At 45.6% G+C, this 25187-nt stretch overlaps 1 protein-coding gene across 13 annotated transcripts in view; it reads left to right on the top strand.

The window, feature by feature from the left end:
• DNM1 (dynamin 1) overlaps window positions 1-24355 on the top strand; it is a 68217-nt gene extending 43862 nt beyond the window's left edge. For 4 of the 13 annotated variants that reach the window (XM_040532013.1, XM_040532008.1, XM_040532010.1 and 1 more), the window contains 7 exons: window positions 10388-10497; window positions 11087-11198; window positions 12383-12394; window positions 13597-13767; window positions 13933-14174; window positions 14573-14791; window positions 22337-24355. In XM_040532013.1, the coding sequence (XP_040387947.1) occupies window positions 10388-10497; window positions 11087-11198; window positions 12383-12394; window positions 13597-13767; window positions 13933-14174; window positions 14573-14791; window positions 22337-22409 (939 nt within the window). In that variant the 3' untranslated portion in view covers window positions 22410-24355. Of the gene's footprint in view, window positions 1-10387; window positions 10498-11086; window positions 11199-12382; window positions 12395-13596; window positions 13768-13932; window positions 14175-14572; window positions 14792-16470; window positions 16629-18042; window positions 18080-22336 lie in introns of all 13 variants that reach the window. The other 9 variants (XM_040532015.1, XM_040532014.1, XM_040532012.1 and 6 more) reach the window with 7 other exon arrangements.
• Window positions 24356-25187: the final 832 nt, after the last annotated feature.

The raw sequence follows: 25187 nt of genomic DNA, 5'->3' as shown, positions 1-25187 counted from the left end.
CAAGGTCTGGACTTTTGGGTATTTGTGGGGCAACCATGGTGAGTTTTCTGAAGGAGCGTGGCAGAGATCTTCACACGTCTCTTCTGGTTACAAAGAAAGCTGTCACCTGTCTGTGCACAGCAACAGGAGCTGTAGAGCTGAAGGGGCAGCTCAAATGCTGGTTCCTTCTGACTTTTGGTAAAGTAACCTCTCCAGGATTCAGTTGCTAAGCCTGTGAAGCAAGAATGTCTCATGGTTCTATATTGAACATACCACTTACTCTGTATTCGTAAAATTCTCAGTTGTGAATGGTTGGAGTACTGCTGATTGAAATAGCAATGTGTAGAATATCACTGAGAGTAACATGGACCTACTCTGTAGAGCTGCTTAAGTGTTGAATATTAAGAATCGTGCCAGATGAAATTGGCATTGTCAAGTGTGCTGCCTCCTCTGCAAGACAAAGGTAGATAATTGTTGTCTTTGATTATACTGAGTAGAGAAAAGAATAAAGGAATAGTTGGATGCTTTTGATAAGGATGTAATCACAAGAGTTAGCCCCACTCAGTGTGCTGGGAGATGAAGAATGCCTGCTACGGTGTAGTCATGCGTTTGAGTTGATCAGGGTTTCTGATAGCAAACTGCTGTCCCTTACTCTGTCTTTTGTCACTCAGGTGTTTTGAGGCACACAGTGTGCCTGGGAGCTGTAGCTGAGCCTGGGTTTTTGTCTAGTTGAGATCAGTGGGTCTGTTTCATTCTCAGCAGGTGGAAGTGATGACAAATATGGTGATGAATCAGCCTCTAAATATCGCTTTCTGCATGGAGACTGCTATAGTGCTGCTATGGATGAACAGGCAGAGATTTCATAATTGAAGAGCTGGGCATTAGATGTCTTTTTGCTAAACCAGTGTGTCTCTGCTCTAAGACTCCTTACCTCTGTATTCAGAGTTGCTTGTGGAGGCTTCACTTTCCTCCAGGTTACATACGCTGATTGGGTGGTTATAAACACCAAGTAGTTTAATCAAAGCCAACTGCTACATCTGTATTGCAGAGATGATCAGAACTCCTTGTTTTTCCCCTGGGGAGTGGGAGGGAGGACTGTAGCATAAACTCATGATAGATTCCAGTTGCATGGGATGGGGATTGGACCCCTCTTCCCTCCCGAGGGAGTGCAACCTAGGGGGTCAATAGCAACTGGAGGTCTGTACCATTTCCCTTCTCCACAGCAAGAGGTAGGGTTGCCTAATTAAAGCAATCCCCTGCCGGCCTGGGTCCCTTAAATGCAGGAGAGGCAGTGCTGACAAAGTCTGAGCAGTTCCTGAGAAAGGAGCCTTTGTTTTTAGCTGAGCAGGAGCAGAGGGGAAAGAAGCATGCTTTTGATTCCTCCCCAGGTTCAGCTCTTTGATCACTGGCTGTCTGGGGGGAAAGAAAGAAAGCAGCTTCCACCTGGACTCCGTAGCAGAGCGAAGATAAAAGTTTGTGTTTCAGTGGCAGCTTGGAGAGCCTTGAACATGGGAATTCCCATCCCAAACCTCAGTCTTGTGTGTAGCTGGCTCCATCCTGTAGGGCTGTCTGCAGTGCATGGCCCTCTGTCAGACAGGGTTATCTCTGTGTGCCCGTCCAGATCTCTGCTTCCCCACTAATGCAGAAGCAGGAGGACCCATGTCCTGTATGGTTCCTGAAATATTCTCATGTTGTTGTGTTTTTTTTTTTTTAAGGCTGTACACAATGATCTTTCTTCACTTCAGCTTTTTGAGGAAGGGGGAGGCTTTGCCTGCCCAGCTCTGTGCTTCTGCAGGCTCGCTGATCCCAGTTCCCCTGTGCTCTGGCAGCTTTCCAGAGGACACGAGAAGGGAGATGAATCTGTCATGTGCATATAGAAGTGCTGGTGGCAGGGCTGTGGGTGGCAATGGGGGAAGGAGCAGGGTGAAATGGTGTGGTGGGGTCAGGGGAAAGGCTAAGCTAGCAGGGCGTTGGGGGGAGCAGGGGCGCAGCCTCTCCCTGCCCTGTTTTGCAAGCCAGGACCCAGAGTCTGAGGAATGGAGACATCTGGACCCCATTAGTGAAATACCAGGCTTTCCGCAATGCTGGTTTGTTTTTCCTCTGCCTCTGAAGAAAGGAATTGAAACTTAAAATGTCTTAAAGGGCCCAGCATCACATGTTAGCAGGGATATGGCTGTTGATGCTCTGGAGGGGCCTGAAGGAGTGCTGGGGAATGGGAGGGGAAGGAAAGAGCGGGCCAGGCGGGGGTGGAAAGTTGGCTCCCCACTCTGCTCCTCTGCCAAGAGCATTTCTGTGTGTGTGTGTGTGCTCCTGGGCTCTCTGTTTTCCTTCCTGTCTCCTCTCAATGAGTCAAATGCTGGCCTTATGGAGAGTGGCCCCACAGAAAGCTGGCCTCCCAAGACCTGGAGACCCTCCTGAGGTACCTGCACCTCCTGAACGCTGGGGGATTATGCTGCAGGCCAGCCATGGGAGGCAGAGAGGAGCGTGCTCTGGCTGCTGGCAATGCAGAACATGATTTCCCTGCTCAGGGAAGCCACAGTGTCCCCAGGGCCAAAGCAGCAGCGCAGCACCACAGCACACTGACGAGCACTGTAGTGGACACGCTTCAAGGACTTGATTCAAATAGTGCTGCCTGAATCCTTTATGAAATCCTCAGTGCCTGCTTCTCCACAGGGATTTCCCTCTGGCTGCAAAAGAGGGGCTGTGAGCTGTGCTGTGAGCTTTTGGTGATGAGGACCCTTTAGGCAAGATGCACTGAGCCCTGTGCTTGGTGGTTCCTATTCATAAAGCTCCCTGCCTGCTGGAGGGGACCTCTGTGCTCTCCGCTCTGCAAGAGCGACTGCCACTGCATGCAGGAGTGTGGGCAGATAGGTGGATGGATGTACCTGCTGTTCCTTTGGCAGTTTGTGTGAATGTACAATACAGATGGGACCTTCTGTCCTTGGGTAAATCATGTACTAGAAATTTGGGGTTTGTAGTAGCAGTTGACTACATGAGAAGAATATGGCCTTGCTTGTGTAGAAGTACTGGTGAGCTGCATGCAGTAGCAGTGCCTTTTAATTTCTGTGTGCAAAGTTCTAGGTGCTTTCAGGTGCATGTGTGGGGATGCTACATAATCTTATGCATCATGTTGATTTCTGCTGCGTCAGTTGTGCTTGGGCTTTCTTTTTGCTTTCCCTCTTGCTTAAAGTACAAAGGTACTCTCCCATGTCCTGGGGAAAATGTGACCTTATTGACAGCCATTAGATAGCTGCTTATTCTGTACCTGTCAGCATCTTGTATCCAATTCTAGCTTAAAAATAAACACATTAATCAATACTGAAGTTGTTCCCCTGCTATGCATGCATGCAGCCCCCACCTGCACCGTCCCCCCTGCCACCAGCAGTCTGTCCTTGAGGCCCAGCTCAGCTGGCAGAAATCCTTTTGTCTCTGTGCTGATCCCCACAAGTCATCACAAGCTTGTAATGAGATGGTGACTGACAATCCAGCTGCAGCCTGGTTTTTGTACCAAGTTTGTTCAAAGGCCATAGGAGCAGGTCTGCTCTGAGGTGCTTCCTCTCCTATTTTCAGGTGCTCTCTGAAACATGTTCCTTCTCTTTACATCATCTGTGGAACTCTTTCATTCATTATTTTCTTCTCAAGTGCATATTTTCTCCTGGGTAACGCTTAACACTTTATTCTTTTCTGTTACTCAGTCCTTACTTATGCTTTCACTCACTGTTTCTTTTCTTTCTTTTCCAGACAAACATCAAAGCAAACAACTTCCAGAACATCCAAACCTCCAACTCTCAATCCTTTTTCTTTTGTAAATGACCAACATTCTTTAAGATGTGAAATCCCCTCTCTCCAGACACCTTTCTCTGTTTGATCATGCCTTCTCAGGTAGCAAAGTGCAATGCAGTTGTAACTCCACCAGGCCCTTAGGTTTATCTCTGTATTTTATGGCGAAGCTTGTTATGTAAAACACAAGCAATCCTGAATGCAGCCACCCCTGGGACAAGTGCGTGAAGCTGAAAGAAGGGGGGTGAAGGAGGGAGAAGGAATAAGAAGGATGTGAGTAGGCTGGTGAAGAGGCAGGTAAAAGTGATCAAGCATGGCTTCAAAGGGTGTTATCCTCCCAGGCTGAGGGATGGGTGAACTTTGCATGCAGCTGTTCCCGCAGCCCACCACCCTCTCCAAGCATGTCCCTCTGCCGTGCAGGTGTTGCCGTCCCCGTGCAGCACTGGCAGTGTGTGGTGTATCCCAGCACAGCCTAACCAATGTGCAGACTACTGTACAATCTCGTAGTCCTGAACAGGTAGTCTGAACACTGGGCAGACGGAGTGGAGCCTCTGCGATCTGCTCTCCGGCTCTCAGCAGCTCATTAGTCCTTCCCCTCCCTGCCTTTGGGATGGGGCTTTGGGGGCAGAGATGGGGTGAAAGAAGGTCCAAGTCCTGACTGAAGAAGCATCCTCTTCTGGCAGCTGAGAAGAGATGTTGCTCCCTGCGTGTTTCCAATTCAGAGCAAGCTTCCAAGCCCCTTCTTGCAGTGCCGGTGTCAGAAGGCTGGTACCTGGTTTCCACCTGGGGTTTGCTGCACCTTTTTTAGAAAGAGGAGGAAAAAAAATTCAATTACTGCAGTTCATGGAGGAAACTTGAAGTTTTGGCTGCCACCTAGGTGTGCAGAATTTGTTGCTTCATTCAACCCCTCTTCTCCCCCTAATATATCTGGCACAAGAGTTAGTGAAGCTGGTTGGGAGGACTCCCAGGCCCCATGCACCATCTCCTCCTGCCCAGCCCTGTCCTGTAGATCAACCCCTTTGCCTGAAGTCCGGAGTAAAGCTCAAGCAAGATCAGCCTTTGCTTCCAAGCCCTCAAAAGGGTCCTTTGACCCACCTTGGCCAGTTGCCTTTTGCAGCTCGCCTCCAGCTACTGCAGCAGCAATCCATACCCCGTCTTTCTCCCCCCACCACGTCTGGCATTGCCGAGCCTCCCTCCCTCTTGTAGTTTTCGCTCCCTCCCTTCTTGCTTCCCTTCTGTCCTTCTGCCTCAATTGACGTGGCAGTGGAAAGCTAACTAGACTCGAGGGAGGAGCTTGCTGGCTGCTGGGAAGGCCGGAGGTTGGCAGGAAGTGAGCCGGCTGGCGGATAAGGTTGCGCGGGGGAAAGGAAGGTTCCCTACCTCGCATGGAAACTTGAGGAATGCCGCCTCTTTCTGTGCCGCTTGGCTCCCATGTAACGATTCCAGATGTTCCCCAGCCTGTGCGGTTTGCTCCCTCTCTCCCTGGTGCTGCAGGGATAAAGAGGGCTTTATGTGTGCTGCACGTCTCCCTTCCAGGGTTGCCTTTTCTTCTGTGCACGCTGGTGGACAGTTGAGATTTCTAGCCACGAATCTGAACACCCACAGCTCCTACTTTGGCCCTAACCATGTGCTGGGGAAGGACAGCCAAGGCTGCTTTTCCTGGAGGGGCACAACATTGCATGTGTTGTGCTTTGCTGATCAAACCAAGTCAAATACTTGGGGAGGGTTCATCTCTGCCCTGGCGCAGGAACAGGCATGGGAGGAAGTGCATTGTCCTTTGCAGAGGCTGGTTGGGCACTGCTGTGACCTCAGAGGTCACAAAGGTGGAGGTTTGGGGCTTTGAAGCCTCTCTGGTTCTTAAGCTACTCAGCTTCTGCATGCATTTCCAAGTCCACCCTCCAATGGCTTCCTAGGGGCGCAGGCAGCTGGTCGTGGCCACCATGCACTAAACTGCATGTTTCAGTCTGCACATCACTTCAGCTGATGTCTCATCCTGTACTTTTTGAGCAGGTGAGGAACATGAGTGCAGCTGATTACCAATGCTGTGCTCTCTAAGCCAGCAGTAATGGTTGTGATTAATCATGAGTCCAGGCATAATGTCTACAGAGCTTTCAAACTAAATCAGCTTAAAATCTTAGGGTGTGTTGTTTAACTTAAACCCACATTGCTTTCCTATGTAAACAAGCCATTACAGCTGCTTTGCAGCTTGGATTAGTGATCAGTGTCCAGTAAATTATGTTCTGAGGGTAAAAGTGATACAGGTGGGCTGAGTTTTGGAAAGATGACCTTGTATGTTATGGGTGACTGGGGCTTACTGAAAGAAGTGCAGCTCAGGAATTCAGTGTGTATCTTCCTTAGCAAAAAAAAAAAAAAAAAAAATTTGTGTATCTTTCTTGTAAAAACAAGAAATTGAGTGCTTGATAGCATCTCACTTGGAAGTGTTCAACTTAAAATGTTCAGCTAACTTGTTTTCAGATAATTCAGTCTGTTTTCTAGACAGACACTTATTCCTAGCAATTGTGTAGTGGGCATGTATCCATGCAGTATGTTTGTTCTTAATTATGATGTTAATGTTTTTTCCATTTGAATATTATTACAGGAGATCCCAAAATGCTGTAAAGAACTTGACTGAAATTCCAGTCATCTCTGGGGCAGGTTTGTTTACTCATGGAACCCTACATCTTACAACAAGGAAGGGAGATTAAGAGGTTTGAGTAAGATGAATTGTTTCTAATTTCACATAGCCAACAATTACAACAATGACAGTGCTTCTCCCATATCTGTAGACCCTTGCCTCTGTGCAAGAAGAGGCGTTTGTCATAACAGCTACAGGGAAATCTTTAATTAGTTCTTGTGCTCTGAATGCAATGAGACCTAATAATTCTGCCAATTACTTTCTTGTACTGTAAGTGCCAATTTCCAACCTTAGAGGAGCCCACACATGCATCTGTCAGCTTCAGTTCACATGTATCCAAGAGCAGGAAAATGTAACTTGCTATTGAGACTGTCCGATTGAATGGAGGAAATGCTTTGAGTCAGGCTGGCTTGCTGCCTGCTTAGTCTTGTGAGTTTCTGCTAGGTTATTATATACAAGATGGCAACAGCTATTCAGATGATAGTACAGACAGTTTCCATCTCTGGCCAGAACCAGTATCTTGGAGTCAGTCACAATAAGGTGTGCAAGATCATCAGGTTGCAACTGCAGCATTTCCCTCTCCCCCCTTGCTGTGCTTCACGCTCCACAATTGCAAATGGCTAATGGACCCTGGTCTCCTTCCTGGCCATGTGAATTTTCTTCTGTGCTGGTAGATGTGAAGTACAGAGCCATATGGCTGTCTCTGCACTATGCTGGGGGTGGGGAGCAATCTTCTGGCATGTATCCTGCCTGAGCGAGTAGCTTGCAGTCATCTTCCTGCAGTTCTCCATGCAAGTGGTGTGACTTGGTTAGGCACAGCAGCACCAAGCAAGCAGGGAGAGCTAGCCCTGTGTCTGCGACATTCCCTAGCCAACACTGAGCATCCTTGTTCTGCTTCCTGCAGTCAGACTGAGTGCTTCTACAACTTTGCTACCTCTCCTTGGTCATATGGATTAACGTGCAGCCCATGTGCACATCTTACAGAACCTATATTATGCTGCTGAGAGTTTTTCTTCTTTCCTCTTACAGGTGAGGGGAGATAAGAGAAACGTAAGCCTCTTGATCAGGCAAGAGCTTTCAATACAGTATTTCACAAACTGTCTTTCCCATTTCAATGTGTGTTGGCTCTTTCTCTCCCCCTCTAAGTCTGGAAAGCTAGAAAGAGAAGCCCTTTCCCCCCCTTGGCCAGGATGCTATTCAGCCACAGCACATACTGCCGGATTGCTAACATATGGGCAGAAGGCTCAGCCAAAGTTCTGAGAGGCTCAGCCCTTGGCAGCTTGTTCCTCATTTTCCTGTCTCTACATTCAGGAAATGAAGTCAGAGTGTTGATATAAAACAGGCTGGACTGAAAACTGAGAAGCTGGAAAGACTTGGGGGGGTGGATGGGACTTAAAGGGGGGAGGTGTGGGGAGATGGAGAGCAGCAGGGGCTCGTTACGCTGTGTATTGCCCTGCAATATATGTGAGTTGGGGGGTTGTTGCTTTGCAGCAGCGCCCTCCAATTTGATTGCTTTTTTTCTACCTTGGAGCCAGAGAACTAAAGTTTCATGCTGGCAAGCAGTTAGATGGGTCTTTTCTCTGGTGCATGGAAAGACCAGCACGTAGAGACAGTGTTGTCTTGATCGTGTAGCAGCATTTATATGAGAGCTTAGAAGGGGTGAAAGTTGAAACTCTGGCAAAGAGCGTGCATTTCTATATCAGGATGTGGGATTCCCTTACTATTTGATTATTTCTTATCCCTGAAGAATGACTTCATTCCATAGAAATTTAGCAATAATGTGGTTCTAATGCTACAGAATGACTTTTCCCAGACAGCGTTCTTGTCGGTTATTTTTTGACTAGCTTAGACCCTGGTCGATGTAGGGAGTTCCAGTTAAGTGAGACTGCAATGGGATGGGCTTGTCGTGCCTAGCGAGTCAGCAGTTAGTGTGCTTCACTTCTAGGTCACTAGTTCAACCTAACCTAGCGTAATAATAATTGAAAGTAGTAGAAAGCTGGAAGCTGTTTGGCTTATAGAACCCAAAGTGGTCTGTGTGGCTCTGAGACCAGCACCTGGATGACAGATGCCTCATCACAAAAATGCTTGCCTACCTCCAGTTAGCACTGTTAATATTCAAAAATCCAGGGGAACTTGCCTGGAATACCTTTCCCCCTTTAAAGCCCAATATATTTTGTGGGAGGGAGTGGAGAGTTTAGCAGCTACCCAAGAGATCTCTTCTGTTTCTTAGATGTCACTTGTTCCTGGGATATTTAATCTTTGGGACTTGTCTGAACTGTGTCACGTCTGGTATTCTTAACAAACTTGAGTTGTTTTAACTGAAATTTAGGAGGGCATTAGGCTGGTCTTACTCTACAGTGTGTTTGAGCTCAGCAGCTTTGTCATCCTTATCTGCTGCTCTGCCCTGCCCTTGTCTTCTAGCTGGATCTTTAGGGTCTCTGCTCACTGACAATCTTGCTTTTCGCTCTCGTTTCCCACGAGAGCAATCACCTTTTCTTGTTTCCAATCAAGAAGGGTCTACAGACCCTAGATGTTCACAAGCGAACAGTCACACATGCATGCTGCACGGACAAGTATGCTCTGTTTCTTTTTGAGTCTTGGATAGCTGTGTTCTGCCTTTTGGAGACTAGTGTGATGGCTCCCCCTGTTGTTATTTTGGTGTATAGTATCTAGCTGGAACAGGATGCTCAAAATGAGGACCTTAAACCAAAGTTCCTATGTTAATTTGCTGTAGATTCAGATTTGAAACTAAGCAGGGAGAATGACTTCTGACTTTGCTTCTGAATGCAAGTATCAAAATTAAGATGATCAAGTTTCTTTCTTTAAAAGATGATACCTAGGACTGAAAATGTTGTGTTTGTCTTTTGGATGCCTTGTTCTATTCCTAGCTGGAGATACCTTGTGGGAACTGGTACAGGAAGCTCATAGGTGCTGTTACTCTGAAAAATGGGTCCCTTTAAAAATCCAGGTGACCAGTCTGACAGCTTTAGGCTGTGGCTTTTAACAGTCACCAGGCAGTAAAGTTCCCATGTTGCTTAAGCTTTTAACTATTCAGTGCGTGAGATTTTCGTTAATGAGTGCAATTATTTGACTTTCTCAACACAGGAGGCCTTCAGGTAGCCTTACAGTATCCTTTATTGTAGTCAGACTTACTCTTTGCTCTTTTGATGTATATTTATTATTGCTTAAATAATACTGTACTGGGTACTGTGAACCCTTTTAAAGCGTAGGACAGTGACAGGATGAAATAAGTCACTTTCTCTAAAGAGATGAGTTTAAGTTGATATAGTCCCTAACGTGTGTCAAAACAGCTTCTCTATCACATGCCTGGCTTTTCTTGAACCTGAACACAGGTTTTTAGTGACTTTTTAAAAAAAAAAAAAAAAAAAGAAACTGAGACGGCAACAGTGGGGCTGTGAAGGCTGCATATGACTGACTGGATGTGGTAAGAGGTCTCATGCTGAGAGCCCTTCTTGCTGAACAGTTGTGTTGTAAAACAGAGCAAGCAGTATCCTGCTCGTGAGTCTTTGGAATGGGACCACCGTGTCCCCAGTGCTGATGGTCCCTGACGAGATGCTGCAGCAAAGTATGGGAGGTCTGTTTGTGAGGGGACATAGGGAAATGGTGCTCCAAGACCAAGCATTTTCTTACCAGTAGCTTTGGGAGGTGGAGGGAATGGGGCTTGAGGCACGCTACTCTTGGTGCAGTGTCATGGATTGAGGAGCTCTTTGGCTGGCTTTTCAGTGTTGGTAAGTGAGGCTGAGGGAGCTCTGGTCAGAGTGAGGCTTTTTGTGTGGTGGGTGTGTGCAGTTCTATATGAATGACCGAAGGGTAGCACGAAAACTTGTCTGCTGTGCCCAGCTGGTACTGAGAATGCTTCCCAGTGCCTCCCTGGTGGCGTGGGGCCTGCATTGCTGACAGCCTCCTCTCTGCTGACTGAACGGAGGATCCACCTGGAGCAGTGAGTGACTTGTTACTGATCCCCTTTTTCAGGAGAAGGAGAAGAAGTATATGTTGCCAGTGGATAACCTGAAACTGCGAGATGTTGAGAAGGGATTCATGTCCAGCAAGCACATCTTTGCTCTCTTCAACACTGAACAGAGGTAAGCTCACACCTCAACACACCAAACGATTGATACACACATCCTCCTTTGGCGGCTGTCCTTTAAGGATAATTGTTGAGGAGATAGGTGACTTTTAAAGAGAAGTATAGCTTCATTTCTTCCAGTCTTGGAACTGTTTGTCAATTCATTCATCAGTTTGTGGTCTGCAGCATGAGCTTCAGCTATTTATTGTGGCTGTGTGGCCATGGTTGGAGTATTTATTATCAAACATCACTGTTTTTAGTGAGCGAGTAGGGAAGTCCATAACAGATAAAGGGAAACGGGTTGATTGAAGAAGTCCAAGTCCAGTAGTGAGCAAAATAGAAAAGGGAGTATCTTTCAGTCCCTGTTGAAACTGGAGCTTTTTAGGGTAAGACCAGAGGTTTGAGGGGGTAACTGACATGGGGGCAGGCTTGTTCATGAAAAATTCATTTCCTGGCCCCTCTGTAAGGACATCACAAGGATGTTAGCAAGGGACTAAGTAATCTGCCTGAAAATGATGGGAAGATAGTCATATGACACTTCTGTCAAATATGGGCAACAGCCTGTTTTGCAGTGAGTAAGAGTAAAATGTTTGTCTTCCTCTCAGGAATGTTTACAAGGATTACCGGCAGCTGGAGCTGGCCTGTGAGACCCAGGAGGAAGTGGATAGCTGGAAGGCTTCCTTCCTTCGTGCAGGGGTCTACCCAGAACGCGTTGGGGTAAGTTAAAGCAATAATAATGGGATGGGAAGGAACGCAGTATGTATCTTAAGGATGGCTGCGTACTCTTATGTTAAAAATGTCTATGAAGGTTGTGTCTCTTTCCTGAGCTGGGGATATTTTAGAACAAATCTAAACTTTTGGTATATGCTGGTGCTTCCTTTAAGGAAGCTTGGGATATAGTAACTGGCAACCTCAGAGGGGAGGCAAAGTAGTCAAAGACTACTTTGAGCCCTCCTAGCTCTCCTGTTCTGCGGGCAATAAGTCCCCAGTACAAGGATGCTTAACTACCTGACTACTAAGTGATATGTGTCTGTCTGAGCAAAGGTACCATTGCTCCTCAGTACCATTTGTTGTATGGCATTGTCAGGAGCTTCACAACTTTCTTATAGTTTGCCCATTCCTTGCCTTTCACAATTAGGAAGGGATTTTCTTTTTTTTCTTCTCTTTCCATAGCCTTGTTCTGCAGCACTTGCTGTCAGCATTCTGCTCTCCTTTAAAAGAGGACTGTGGTATGAGTTCCTGTTCAAAGCTTTACTGTTTCTCAGTGTGAGAAGCTGCTGCTATAAATACTTTTCCCATTAGAAAAGTGATAATTGCTTATCTGTTTGTATTTGCTGCTTCCAATAGACTTCTTGCATGCATCCTTCCTGTTACACTTGAAGATTGTATTTCTGCCTTAATGCATTTCCTGCCAAACTGATATGATATTTTAAAAATAAATAAAGATTAGGGACTCTGGGCCTTAGCAGTGATGTGACTTCAAATCGACTTCAGACCAGACTGGTCCTCTTAAACATACACTCCTAAAGGATGTGTGCCACCTGTTGGTGAGCACATGGAGTGGCTTGATATAGGAACATTGATCTCTATTTTGACAGTCTCAAAACCTTATGTAAAGAATAAAAAGTAGCTATAGTAGGTAAGTATAAATTGCACTGTACTGCTGATAACGCTATTTCCTTTGCAGAGCATTCCATTCTGATTTTCATTTTAGCTAAGCAATTCACTTGTTCTTCTTCCAGAGTAACTTAAGTGTTTATACATTTTTAGTGGGATTGGTTTTGTCTGCTCAGTGCTAAATTAAGATTTTCTCTAAGTTCTAAGACCAGCTAAAAATCTTTTTTCATTTTTGTCCTTTTTTTATTTTATTTTTTTCATGTGTGCTCAAACTGGCCTGCCAGGACAAGGACAAAGTAAGTGACCCTCTCTGTGTTGTCCCCTGGGGCTCTCACTGGATAGTTTTTCTTTTCCTTTTGTCACAATGTCCCAAGAGGCATTTTTCTTCTCTTTGTACTTTATGTTGGATCCTGCTGTTTGTTTCTGTTTTTGGTTTGAGTTTTCCTTTTTTCTTTTTATTTCTCTTTTTGTATGATTTCTGAATCTTGGTGAAAATCTTTTTTTGACCCTCTTTTTGAGTCATCTTGTTTGACTTCCACTTCCTTTACCTCATGTTTCTTACTAAGGCTTTCCATTTATTCATTATGTAAGATCTTCCTCAGAAAAGCTCAGATGCTCAGAGGAATCTGCCCTTTCTCATATATTTTGTTCCCTGAAGCAAAACCTGATAAGCAATTTCCTACACTGCTGCAAATCAGTCAGCCTGGAATGGTTTAAGAGATTTTTTCCTTAAAAATCAAGTTTTTAAAAAAGCATTGAAAAAGGCAGCAAAGACTTTCATGGTCTGCTACTTTGAAATGGATCTCAAATAGATGAGCTTTGGCAATTGCCTACGGTCAAACAGCACGCTCTGGGTTTTACCTTACAGAAATCTAAGCAGTGGATTTCAGGCAGACAGAGCAAGGTTCTTCTGCTTTGTGTGGAAGAAAAGATGCTTGGAACTATGATGCATAATTTGCAGTTAGTCATCTGGAAGGTTTTCTAGGTTATTCCACCTCCTACTTGCAGTCTGAGTTATGTTACCTCTCCAGATAAGTTTCCTCATTGTATAATGAGGGTAAGGATGAAGTACGTTGGAGAGCCTGTAAGGCTTAATTTATGGTAAGCGATTCTTAGGTCTGAACTGAATCTGAGCATGGAAAGCGGAGCTCAAATGAAAAACTTTCCACGAAGCTGTAAACACTAAAAGTAAAAATATAGCTTTGAGTATGCGCTAGAGTCATAGCCTGTGAACATTATTCAGGAGTCCCTGTTGCCTTTTACATTTTGTGTAGTAACTTTCCACTAAAAGAGCAGCTTTACTGTTAAAATTCCTTCGCTCGGAGCTGGAGAAGTGTTTACAGGCTGAACTGTGCACTGATAATCACAGCTCAAAATGCGAGTGTAAGTCTTATTGCATACTCTTCCTGTATGTTTCCCTTTGTCCTCACTGAACTGTCATGAAAAACTAATTTTGTGTTGCATTTGAAGAACTGCTTTGTTTCTGCCTTTCTCACAGGCCAGTGAAGCGGAGGAGAATGGATCAGACAGTTTCATGCACTCCATGGACCCTCAGCTGGAGAGACAAGTGGAAACAATCAGGAATCTGGTGGATTCCTACATGGCAATTGTCAACAAAACCATCAGAGACCTCATGCCGAAGACAATCATGCACCTCATGATAAACAATGTACTTATCCCACTGGTTGATAGAGGTGGAGAGCCATAGGGAAGGGGAAAAGTGGGGAGGGTATGAAAAACTGAAGGCAGCTTGAAGGGAGGTTGAGGTGGGGGACAGAATGGAGTGTTCTGGGAGACAGTGGCAACTGATTCCCTCTGTTCTGTTCCTCTGTAGACCAAGGACTTCATCCACTCAGAGCTGCTGGCGAACCTGTATTCCTGTGGTGACCAGAATACACTGATGGAGGAATCAGCAGAGCAGGCCCAGCGACGTGATGAAATGCTGCGCATGTACCATGCCCTGAAAGAGGCCCTCAACATCATCGGGGACATCAACACCAGCACTATCAGCACCCCAATGCCCCCACCGGTGGACGACTCTTGGCTGCAGGTGCAGAGCGTACCATCTGGACGCAGGTACCAGAGGCTCAGGGGGAGAGCCCCACAGACCTGCCTGATGCCTCTTTAGTGGCTAGCTGGGGCCTCCTACTGAGACAGGGAGTCCTTCTCTTCCTCTCTTCTCCCTTTGGATGAAGAGTTCTGGGTGTTTGTGTTGGGAAGCTTCTATGCCTTGAAAGCTATGTAGGGCTGCTATATCTTTATGGAAGATGTGGAAGCTGCTAAACCTATAGGTTAGGTGGGGCCTGAAGCAGCTTTGAAGGTAACTGAAACCTGGCACAGCTCTTGAGAGCCAAGGGTAATGCTTAAAGTGACACAAAACTGAAGAAGGAACACTGAAGGCAGCATATGGAGACCTTGGTGGTAAAACACGAGTCCCAGGCCTGTTGTTGCAGTTGAATTTCTCTGTTTGCCAGGTCTCCTACGTCCAGCCCCACGCCGCAAAGGAGAGCTCCCGCTGTGCCACCAGCCAGACCTGGGTCTCGAGGCCCAGCTCCTGGGCCACCTCCTGCTGGTGGGTCAACGCTGGGTGGTGCACCCCCTGTGCCCTCCAGGCCAGGTGCCTCTCCTGATCCCTTTGGGCCCCCTCCTCAGGTTCCTTCTCGACCTAATCGTGCTCCTCCTGGTGTTCCCAGGTAAGTCCTGAAACACAGCTTTGAGGCAGGTGGGATGTGCGCAGTATTTGGGTTGCAGTTTTGACGGTACTTTGTCTGTTTGGGCCGTAGAAGACAAGTGGAGTTCTTGGTTTGGGTACAGTCCTCAGCTATTTGAACTTGGTCCATAAGCAGGAGCATCTTTGTCCACTCAGATATTGTACAGATGATGCAATGCTAAGGCAGCTCATGGGAATAGAGGGGCAGCCTCTTCTCTGCACCAACCCGCATGCAGTGGTTGGGGTAAGAGGACCCGGTACCTGAGAGCTTTGTTAAAACAATTATACCAACAATTCTGCATGCAAGTAGGAGGTGGTCACCAGAAAATCATGGGACTAGAGTGACAGTGTATGTTCCAAGACAGTTCCCCTCTGTGTAGGGTTCCCCAAAGCCTGAAGTTGCCCCTCTTTTCCTGGCACAGAGGTTTTTCAAGGCAACATACAGGGATCTTCATTTGGGATATTTAGATGCTTTTTTGCTGTGAGACTACAGTCATATCACTAGAAGGGAAATTAATTTTTTGTAGACGCTTTTGTTGCTTCTGCAGACAACTTAAATGATTTCCAGGCTAAAGGGCTCAGATGACACAGCTTTGCTTTCCCATTAGGAAACTTAATTCCTCTCCTGTTCAGTCACTTCATACACACTTCTGCATAAGTGGTTATCCCCCATGCAGCCATGCACATCTTCCCGAAGAGGAGTTAGGAAACAATCTAGAACCAAGAATGTGTGTTGGTACTTGGTCTCCCTGTGAGAAAGAGGAGGCAATTGCAGAATATAGAATGAGTATAAGCAGAAGCCCCACCATGTGATACGTGTCTGTAAGAACATTTCCCTCTTGGAAAATGCATCCTCTTCAGTGGGTGCTGGTGGTACATGTCTGAAGTTTCGCCACATTCTTTGAAAACACCCAGCCTGTCAATAGGTGGTGATGGTATATACCCCTGTGGTAGTGTCCCAGCTCATACTTGGCACTGCCTGTTTGTAGAAGTGTTCTCTGTCAGGTTGTAACCAGCCCAGAGGCTGATGAATCCAAAGAGATGATAAATCAGTTACTGACTCTGGTGTGTGCAAATGGTTTTACTTTCTTGGTGCCTCTGCCCCAGTTTTCACTACATACCTTTGCAGCTCCCACAGTAACCTGTCCACACATGCCTCAGTATTGCCATAGGTAGCACCTATGGATGTCAGCATGCTTTTGCTGTGTATTTTTGGCTCTTGCTTCTTGTGACCCTGCTTTTCCATACAGTGTTATTTTGTGGTTTTGTTTTTAGTATACTTAAACTTTGTTCTGTCTCCATCTTCTGTCACGGTTTCATTTCTTCACTCATGAAAAATATTCTATATACCTGATCATCATGATAGGATCCCCCAAATGGCTGAAATGAATTGGCTTTTTTGAAGAAATGATGTAGCCTACTTTACAGGCTTTTCTGCCATTTGCATGAAATAGAAAGGTTTAAGGAAAGGTAGGGAACTGCACTGGAGTAGCAGAAGAAAGTGCTTTATACTTAGCAATCCCTTGCTTTAGAAGGAGAAATAGTAGGTTGAATTGCATGCTACTGACTGCCCTGATCTGGAGTTGAGAAAGTAATTCCTGAAGTTGTGAAGTGAAGAGGTTCTCATGCTCTTTCTCTGATCCCCCTCTCTGATTCTTCCAGTCGTTCATAGACTCCTCCGGATCCTGATACCAGCTTGTCATTTGAGTTCACTGATGAATGGAGAATTTCCAATGACAAGGGACTCTTTCTCTTCTTCTCCTGTATATAGAATAAGAATGTTCCCTGCTAGCACTTGGACTCGGGTCCTTCTGCCATGGGTGAACGAATGCCATCTCCACTTTTGCTTTTTTAATACCCATCTCTTCCCTTGCTAACTGGGCTACACTATCTTGTGTGTGTGAGAGAAACAAAGCCCTTGTAGATGGCATGAGTGGGCTGTGCTCTAGGAGTTGGTGCTATGTAGTGAACTGGAAGTGCATGGTGGTGGCTGGGTGTACTTAGTGTGCATGTGCACATTGATACCTGTGTAGAAGTTCAGCTGTATGTTTGTGCCTCCAGTTTGTGTGAGCATCTGATTTTATGGATGATGAACTTAAAGACAAGTGTTGCTCCACTTTTCTCATAAACACAGTTGCATAGACATGCTTTCACATACAAACACCACATGGTCCATTTTCTTATATGGGATGGTCTTCCTGCATATGATGAAGTACTCTTCAGACTGACTTTCCACCCTGCCTCTGTACTTAGCATTTATTCAATCTACTACAGAAATCCATATTACTAAATACATACATTTGGGAGCTGAAAGTTACAAATAATAGAAGGTCCTGTCTGTGCAATGAAGGACTGTATGCTCATTTGGGCTGTTTAGGAGATTTGGCCTGAGAGAAAACTGTGAAGGTATCCCACCAGATACTTAGTGTTAAGTTCAAACTTTTTTGACAAAAACTATGGGTTAAAGCTCAGGCAAGTTCAAAGGAGAAATAAGAAAGTTTAAATGAGAATGACTTAACCACTGGAAAAATCTGCTGAAGGCAGTAATGAATTCTGTTCTTTGGTATGTGTGAGGGGGGAAAAAAGATGCAAGTAATCAGGATCACTGTAAACATAACTGCACATCTTTATCACTTGAGTTATTCAGGAGGTGTAAGCAGCTGATGTTATGATTAGTGACCTTTTAAATATCTTCACCTGTTTCCCTCTTCTGGGTATTACTCAGTGCTCAGTATGGCGTTACCTCCCTCTTTCCTGAGCTGTCTGTTTCAACTCCAACACTTAATATGGTCAGAAGAAATGAATTCTCAATGAGACGAGTCAACCCACCTGTGCCCAGCTGCCTGGGGCTGAGACCTAGATATGCTCCAGGCTGAGCAAGTGTGAATGTATTTGGGTTCTCTGGATGTGTGAATAGGGTTGTGTCTGCAGCTGGGTGGGAGAGTGAGCAACAGCTGGTGGTGTGTGAAGAGAGAAATGGCTCTGAGCACACCCTTGTGCACAGCAGGGTTCTGGAAACGTGTGAAGATGAGGCTGTGAACGTGTGCGAAGTCCTGCATGACTGAGTGCAGCCCTACCCAGCAGTGCACACTCCTGTGGTGTTCTGGGAGGGGGGGCATGTGAATGTGGCTCTGTGCAAGTGCATGTCTATCTCTGTTCCACCTTCCTGACAGTCTGTGTGGCCTCTGCCTTGAACTGTCTGAACTGCCATGTTGATTTCATGTTGTCTTTCAGAATCACTATCAGTGACCCCTGAGGACTGGCAGCCACGGTACGTTTTGCACTCTCCCTGCAATGCATGAGTCATTGTGTCCCCATCCTCCATCACTTTGCTCTGCAGCTTAGCACTGCTGCCTCGTTCTTGTATTAGTAAGAGTCCCTTGTCCAATGAACCACCTCTGCCAGGATCTCATAAAGGGAGGAGTCTTGAACAGAAAAGCTGGCTGATCAGAGACTGCGCAGCTGCTTGAGCTGCAGGAGCTGGGAGAGCCTCAGTACCTGATGTAGGGTTACTAGAGGACCTGTCCTCTGCTTCCAGGTAGAGGAGTTGGGATGGAGGAATGAGTGCTGGCAATAGGGTCTAAACAGCGTGTCTTTCATTTGGCTTATATCCACGTTAAGTGGGAGACTAACAGAAGGAATTCTGTGTTGATCTTGTCAACTGTGTTAAGGGTGAGATAGAGACTTGGGGAGCTGTTAGTTCAGACTCCTCTGCTTATATTCAAATGTCTGGCTGGAGAAGTGCTCCCTTCCTCTATGTCCCTAGTGCTCATGGAAGGCAGGAGGAGTTTGGGTCGTTAACAGCAGGGCTTCCATGCCTGAGTACGGGATGCCTCTGACACTGAATGTTCCCTGGTATCCTTGCATCCCATGATGACAGTTAGAAGTAAACTCCCTTTGCTCGTTCTCCACTTGACCCTCTACCTTTTTCATTACTCTTTTGCCTCTGTTCAGACTGCCTTCCCTCATCTGCCACTGCAAGAGGGAAGGATTTAGTGATCTGTATCCTACCCTAAGCTCTGCCCCAGGTTCCTGCCTGCTTCCCTTTCCCATCTCTCCCTGTGTTTTGTAACCTTGTACATGCTCAGTGACATAGCAGGCTATGGGGGCAGGCTCAAAGTCTATTATGCTGGCCAGATATTCAAGGACCAGCTCTTCCTTGTGCCCTGAATGATGAGGGTGGGGGTGTGAAAAGGGAGGTCTTGCAAATTCTCCTCAGTCTTTCCTGGGAACCTCTAGGCCTTAGTAACAAAAGGGTAGAGGGGGCAGAACAGGGCAGGTGTGAGTGTTTGGGGCTCCTCCTCCCTTTCTCTATTCACATCCTTTCTTGAAGTGAAAGGTCTCAATCTGAGAGGAGTGGAGCAGCAGCTTCTTTAGAGTTCCTTTAGTTTCCCTTGCTGCTGGTCATGGGAGGCTGAGCTGGGGGAGTGAGCCCTGAAGTCCTAATAGGAATAGCACGAGTTCAAGCTCCCGTGTCAGGTTAGAGTTCAGAGTTAGTGGTGAGTCTACAAATTCTCTGCTAGAACCATCTTGCAGCAAATGGAGACTGCTACTGCTGCATGTAGCTGGAGCTGAGAGGTGCCACATCCCATCAAACCAATGCAGGGATTGTTCAGTGATTGACATGCTCTTTGAGGATGTTATCTGTCAGTCCTCACTGATGGCATACTGCAGAGGTGTTGGAGCAAATCAGCATTTTCTAATACTCTGCCTACCGCAGACATCCCTAGCAGCTGTAGAAACATGCATCTTGGTAAAAATACTTAAGGAAAGAGGCTTGTTGTTGTCTGTACCTCTTTCTGGGACTTGCTGTTATGGGGTATTTTGTTCTTAGGCTGGCATAAAGAGCACCAAGGAAATAAAAATTAAAAAGCACCCCAAACCTCCTCTGATAGCAACCTTTTGCAGCCCAGGGGAACATATGTAGTGTTTTACCATCCCTGTTAGGTTCTCATTAGCAGAATTCATAATTACCCTGCTGTTTTCTGGAGATGACTAGCTGAATGTTCTAGTCTGGGTATGGCTTCAAAGACTGACTCCAAGGGATAGGACAGTATAGCTGGTCTGCTCAGGCTCCTGCCAGGGTCTGTCTTTCCTCGCACTGGAGCTTCCCAGAGAGCAGAACTTTCTTCTGTCTGGAGAAGAGAGATACTTTTCAGTGGTATAAGAGGGCTTGGCTAGCAATGTAGTGAGATAAACTGAAGCAGCATTTTGGAGGTAGATGGTGCCTGAGATAAGTTTTTCATCCCTATTCTTTTTTTCTGGTAAATAGTTTTCAGCCTTTGTAACCTTACAAGGCAGATCCTCCAAACACCTCAAGAAGTTTTCCAGAAAACCTGAGCAGAGATAAAACCCTTACGGGTTTTATCCCTTTAAAAAAAAAACTTTAAAAAGTGATGGCCTGACCCCTAAAATGCAATGACTGGTGAGAGGAATGAGTTATTTGCAAAAAAAAAAAAACAATCTAGTACATCACAAAAAGCAGCATGTCTACCTGAATATTGTTTGTGCTCCTTTCAGCCCTATTTGTTCTGGTAGGGTCAAGTGGCCTCCCTTGTCAGAACGCTTTATGTAGTCCAATGGCTTCAAGTATCCTTTGTGTCTAAATTCACAGAGGCTGTCAGGACAACCTGTCCAAGCTCCTGAAATGCAAAAAGCCCTTAAAGTTTCTCAAAAAATGCTTTCTAACACACATAGCAGCACACCAGTGTCTCACTAAGGGTTGAGCTGGAGTTTGTAAAGTTTCAATTTCAACAGTCTGTTACTGTTCCAATGAGAGAAGGAGCCATTAATGGATGGTATGGCCATATCTACACCACGAGCACCCTTCAGAGAGAATGTACAAATCCCACATCATGAAGGCCCAGGATCGCAGATTCCCTAGCTGTAACTTACTGCAAGTTTTGTTTCTAGGAGATTAGTATTATTTCAGCATCCACCCAAGATGGCTGTAATTTCCAGGCTCACTCAATCCCATCATTTGCTTTACAGGAGAAGTAACTTGAGTGGCATGCTGATGACAGGGTCTTGCACTCCCCATTGACATTTTCAATCAAGGAAATAACATTTGCAAATGTTTTTACTGTCTGAGCTTTTTTAATGTATCATTACTCAAGGCAAGGAACAAGTGGCTGTAATTGTTTTGAGATCTGAGGCTTAATCAATATAGAGCAATAAACTCTGCTGAGGCCTAATAAACAGGACTATAGAGTTGCTCTGGTTCATTTGCTGAGATGAGGGAGCTCGCCCCAGTTTATAAGGCTATAGCTCCTCTGGTAGAAGCAATGATTATAGGTTTGCTGTCAGTGCAAAGCAAGACTTCTCTACCTCAGAAGACTATGCTAGTGCAAATAACTTCCTCTGTCTCTTTCCTTACTTTCCCCCAAGCTCTCCCTGTACTGGGAGGGCCTTCATTTCCAGCAGTCACTTGATTCTCTGTAACCTAAACTAAAGCTTGTTAGTGTGGAAATGTTCTGATGTTAATTCAGTGACACCTGATTCTGTTTGATTAATGCAAATGCTTCCTCTTCGTTTGGTCTTTTGGTTTGCTCTTTGCATTTCAGGCAGTTTGGACTGTAAAACTACTCTGGCTTGGTCCTATACAATATAATTATCACTATGGTACACGGTCATGATGCTGACACTGCAGGGAGCATGCTTTAAAGGAAGTATGTAGGATGAACTTACTGACTTCCAGAACACCCCCTTTTTCTTAGTTATTTGTAGGCTTCCTTAAAGCCTGTAGTCTGAGCCTAAAGCGGTCTTTCAAGTAATGAGTTGAGAGTGACAGCAGAGGTGTTGTCTTGTACTTTCTGCTGTTTCCCCCCAGTCCTGTACAAGAAGGAGATCCTAAAACACAAGTGTCTGTCCCCTGCATGGATTACATTGCTGCCAACATACCTAGCTAAAGTACCAGCAAAAGAGCTGAAACAGTAGCAATGGGTGGGTTGAAGTCCCTCTATTAAAGTCAGAAGTTGCATTGGCTGAGCCCAGGAGCTACAGAACTGAAAGCAGCAGGCTTGGCCCTTCTATCCAGGATCAGCGTCACATATTGGAATAGAGAGTGCTGGGCTTCAGGCAGTCTCCAGGGCAGGGGAAGTAGGTGCTCCTCCAAACCAGCCAAGACCCTCTGGCAGCGTGTCTCAGAGGACCTCATCCATGCTGTGTGACTGTCATGTGCTTGATACAGGAGCTCACTGTTGTCCATGCTTCTCAACTCTCATCATAGAGCCAGGGTGCTCACTGGCAGTAAGTTTCTACATTTACAAATTTCCAGAGGGAAAGCAAAACTGGCTGTCCAGCAGACTGCTTTAATGGTGATCCATGCTGTGCAGAAAGTCCAGTGTGAGGCCTGATATAAACATGTGAGTCTCCCTTGTGGAGTTGCACTCTTGTGCAAATTTGTGCCTCAGTGGTTTTGTCCTGTTGCTGGCTCAGGCGAGGTGGAGAAGCATGCGTGATTGTGACTGCGATTGCTGTGCTAACCACAGTGTGTGTTCTCTTGTTTTTGTTCTCTGCTTTTTCACAGCAGAAGGGGCCCTGCCTCACCTACTCGACCTACCATAATCCGACCGGCTGAACCGTCCCTCTTAGATCTATAACTTGAGGCTGTAGACAGCTGGCGACGAATGCCGTGCTGGCGGCTTCCCCATTCCACCCTCCCTTCCACAGCCACAGTCACTCCTCTCATCCATCCCACATCTGCCTCCCACTGCCCCTTCCTGGTGTGTCGTAAAACACTAGCCTAGTGATTGAGCTCTTCGTCTTCACTCGTGCGTCCTGTATTGCTTTGTGAGCGTAGAGTAGCCTTCATTCAGTGGCACGGATCCCTGAAGTACACAGGCTCCTTGGAGAGATCAGCCGCAGGGACATCCTTAAGTCCAAGTGGTGGCTGTCCGTCCAGTTATTTCATCTGACTGGTCTAGCCTGGATAAGTGTCCTGCCTGCATCAGTTAGCTGTAGCACCTAGGACTGATCTGTAATTATTCTTTTCTTGTAGTTAAGAAGATAAAAGTATGACTTAGGAGAAAAATGCTGTCAAACGTGACACTGTTAGGAACAGATTACATGTCCTGTGTATTAGTTTGACTTCTAAGGTGCAAAAATTCATGTTGGGAACAGTGCAATCTACCTTATATCAAAGCGAGGCAGGGAGATGGAGAAGGGGGGAACTCAATGGATCGGCATAGTCCTCTAGAGTGAAGTCTGAGATAGCGCACACCTCAGCGTGCAGGGAGCACGCGGACCTGCTCGTGCTCAGCTCCCCAAAAGGGCTGGGGAAATCCTGCTGGTGAAGCACTGGCTCCTGCCAGCAGCTGTTTCGCATCATCATTTTTGGCTGACTTTCCTGAACCCAGCAGGGAGAGGGTAATAGATACGCTGCTCCCCCCTTGCAAATGGACAACCAAATGTTTTCAGGGAGTTTGCTTTGTAATGTTTTGTTGAAAATATTTCTGCTTTGAATAAGCACATCTCTGTGTTTTTGGTACTGTGGTGACTTCTTCCGTAGCCTTTTCTTGCATGTGGATGGTACGTGTTTGGGGAAACTTGTAACTGTTGTTTATCACGACTCATCTTCTTAAGGTTTGGTTTTTACTCTTCATGTTATGTGTATTAAAAATACTACCAAAAAAAAAACTTCAGAATTAAAAATGTATCAACCCTGTACATCTTGGATGTCATGTCTCTACCAGAAATGAGCCACCCGTGTTGCAGACTTTCAACTAGGTCTGATTCAAATTTAAGTTCTCTCTTTCCAGTGTGATTGTCATGAATTTCTGTTGTGGATCCTCTATTGTTCTGATGACAGTTCCTTTCTGTATTTTAACTATTGTTTTACTACCTCTTCCCCTCTTCCTTCCCTTCCCCCTTTTCTTTCTTGTCTTCAAATTCCAGCCGGCCGGGTAAGGCCAGTCCCTCCCGCCCGGAGAGCCCAAAACCACCATTTGACATGTAGGCCTGCTCCCTCTGAGACTCTTTGCCTGCCTCTTAGCTGTTCTGTCCTGGAATGGTCTGACTCAAACCTCACACATGGCTTGTTCTGTTTGTATTTTGTGATACACACATTATCAGATGTGACTGTAGTGAAACTGTTTTTTTCTCTTCCCAGCTGCTTTAAAGGAGTTAAACAAGTATATTGTAGTAATGAGAAACATATCTTTACTGTTATAAATATCTATAAATATATATATAAAGATGGAAAATCTATATATGTCCAGGTGTTTAAAGCCATTTGTGCTTCCATGTGGATTTTAGGAAATGCCTAAGTAGGGAAAGAATATCTATATACATATATATATATATACACACCCAAAAAAAGTTAACCAAATCCTGATGTTGAGTTTTTGAGCTGATTGTTAAATTCTCTGCTGTGTGCAGTTGGGTTAATGTACTACCCCAGACTTGTGGGTGAACTGTCTCAGTGCTGGTAGTAGCTGTGATGCAGTTTGTGATCTACCTGTCACTTTTGTTTATTGGATGAAATAAACTATCATTTCTGTATAATGAAGGACTCCACAACTAGAATAAAACCATCTCTTTCTCTTGCTTTCTCTGGGTGAATTTCAAACCGTTTAATTTTAACCTGATATTTTCATCCCGTAGAGTTTAAAAAGCTATACATGCAAGCAGGTGCTCTCACTAGTAGGGATGGTGGAACAGATCTGCATCAACAGTGGTGTCCAGGAGCTGCAGTTCAGTGAAACAGCTCATCACATGCAGATGCTAACTTACTTCCTCCATTGGAAAGAAAAGTGCAGTGAGGTGCTTCAGTGACTGGACACACAGAAGGTGGGAGTTTTGGACACAAAATTGCTTGGTTCTTAAAAAGGTGTTTTTGTATATGCCTACTTGTGGAACACAACAAGCAGGCACTGAGCTGTAGTTTCTGTGGCAAGCGGTGTCATTTGGGTCCATATCCGAAGTACAGTCTTAATGCACGGGGCCGGATTCTACTTGGAATTTGCTTTTAACCTGAGGTGGCATTTTTGTCCTAGTATAAACTGGGTAAACCTGCTGCTACTGTCTCCATGTCAGAACAGGTTTCAGATCCTGCTGTTTCTCAGTGACAGCCCTGTTTCTCCCTAACTCCTGAACTTAGCACTGCTGTCCTAATGATCACAATGGATTCCTTAAGCCCCTGTGGAGCAGGGATTTTTAATAAGCTAAAATTTTACTCAAAGCTTCTATGTATAGTGGATACTGCTGTGGGTTGGGTGAACAGACCAGATCTCTAGTGATTCCTTCCTGTGCATCTTCAAGCTATTTCTGTCCTTGCATGTTTTTAAGTTGTAACTTCATAATTGCAGCTTCTATGCAACTGAGACAATAACCCATTGCTTGTCTTACGCTTTTTCTTCACTGGAACTCTTCTACCGATA

Source organism: Cygnus olor, chromosome 19, assembly GCF_009769625.2.
Source record: "Cygnus olor isolate bCygOlo1 chromosome 19, bCygOlo1.pri.v2, whole genome shotgun sequence".
Taxonomy (NCBI): Eukaryota; Metazoa; Chordata; class Aves; order Anseriformes; family Anatidae; genus Cygnus; species Cygnus olor.
Note: the sequence above shows the minus strand (reverse complement) of the source record. Positions and strands in the feature narration are given on the sequence as shown.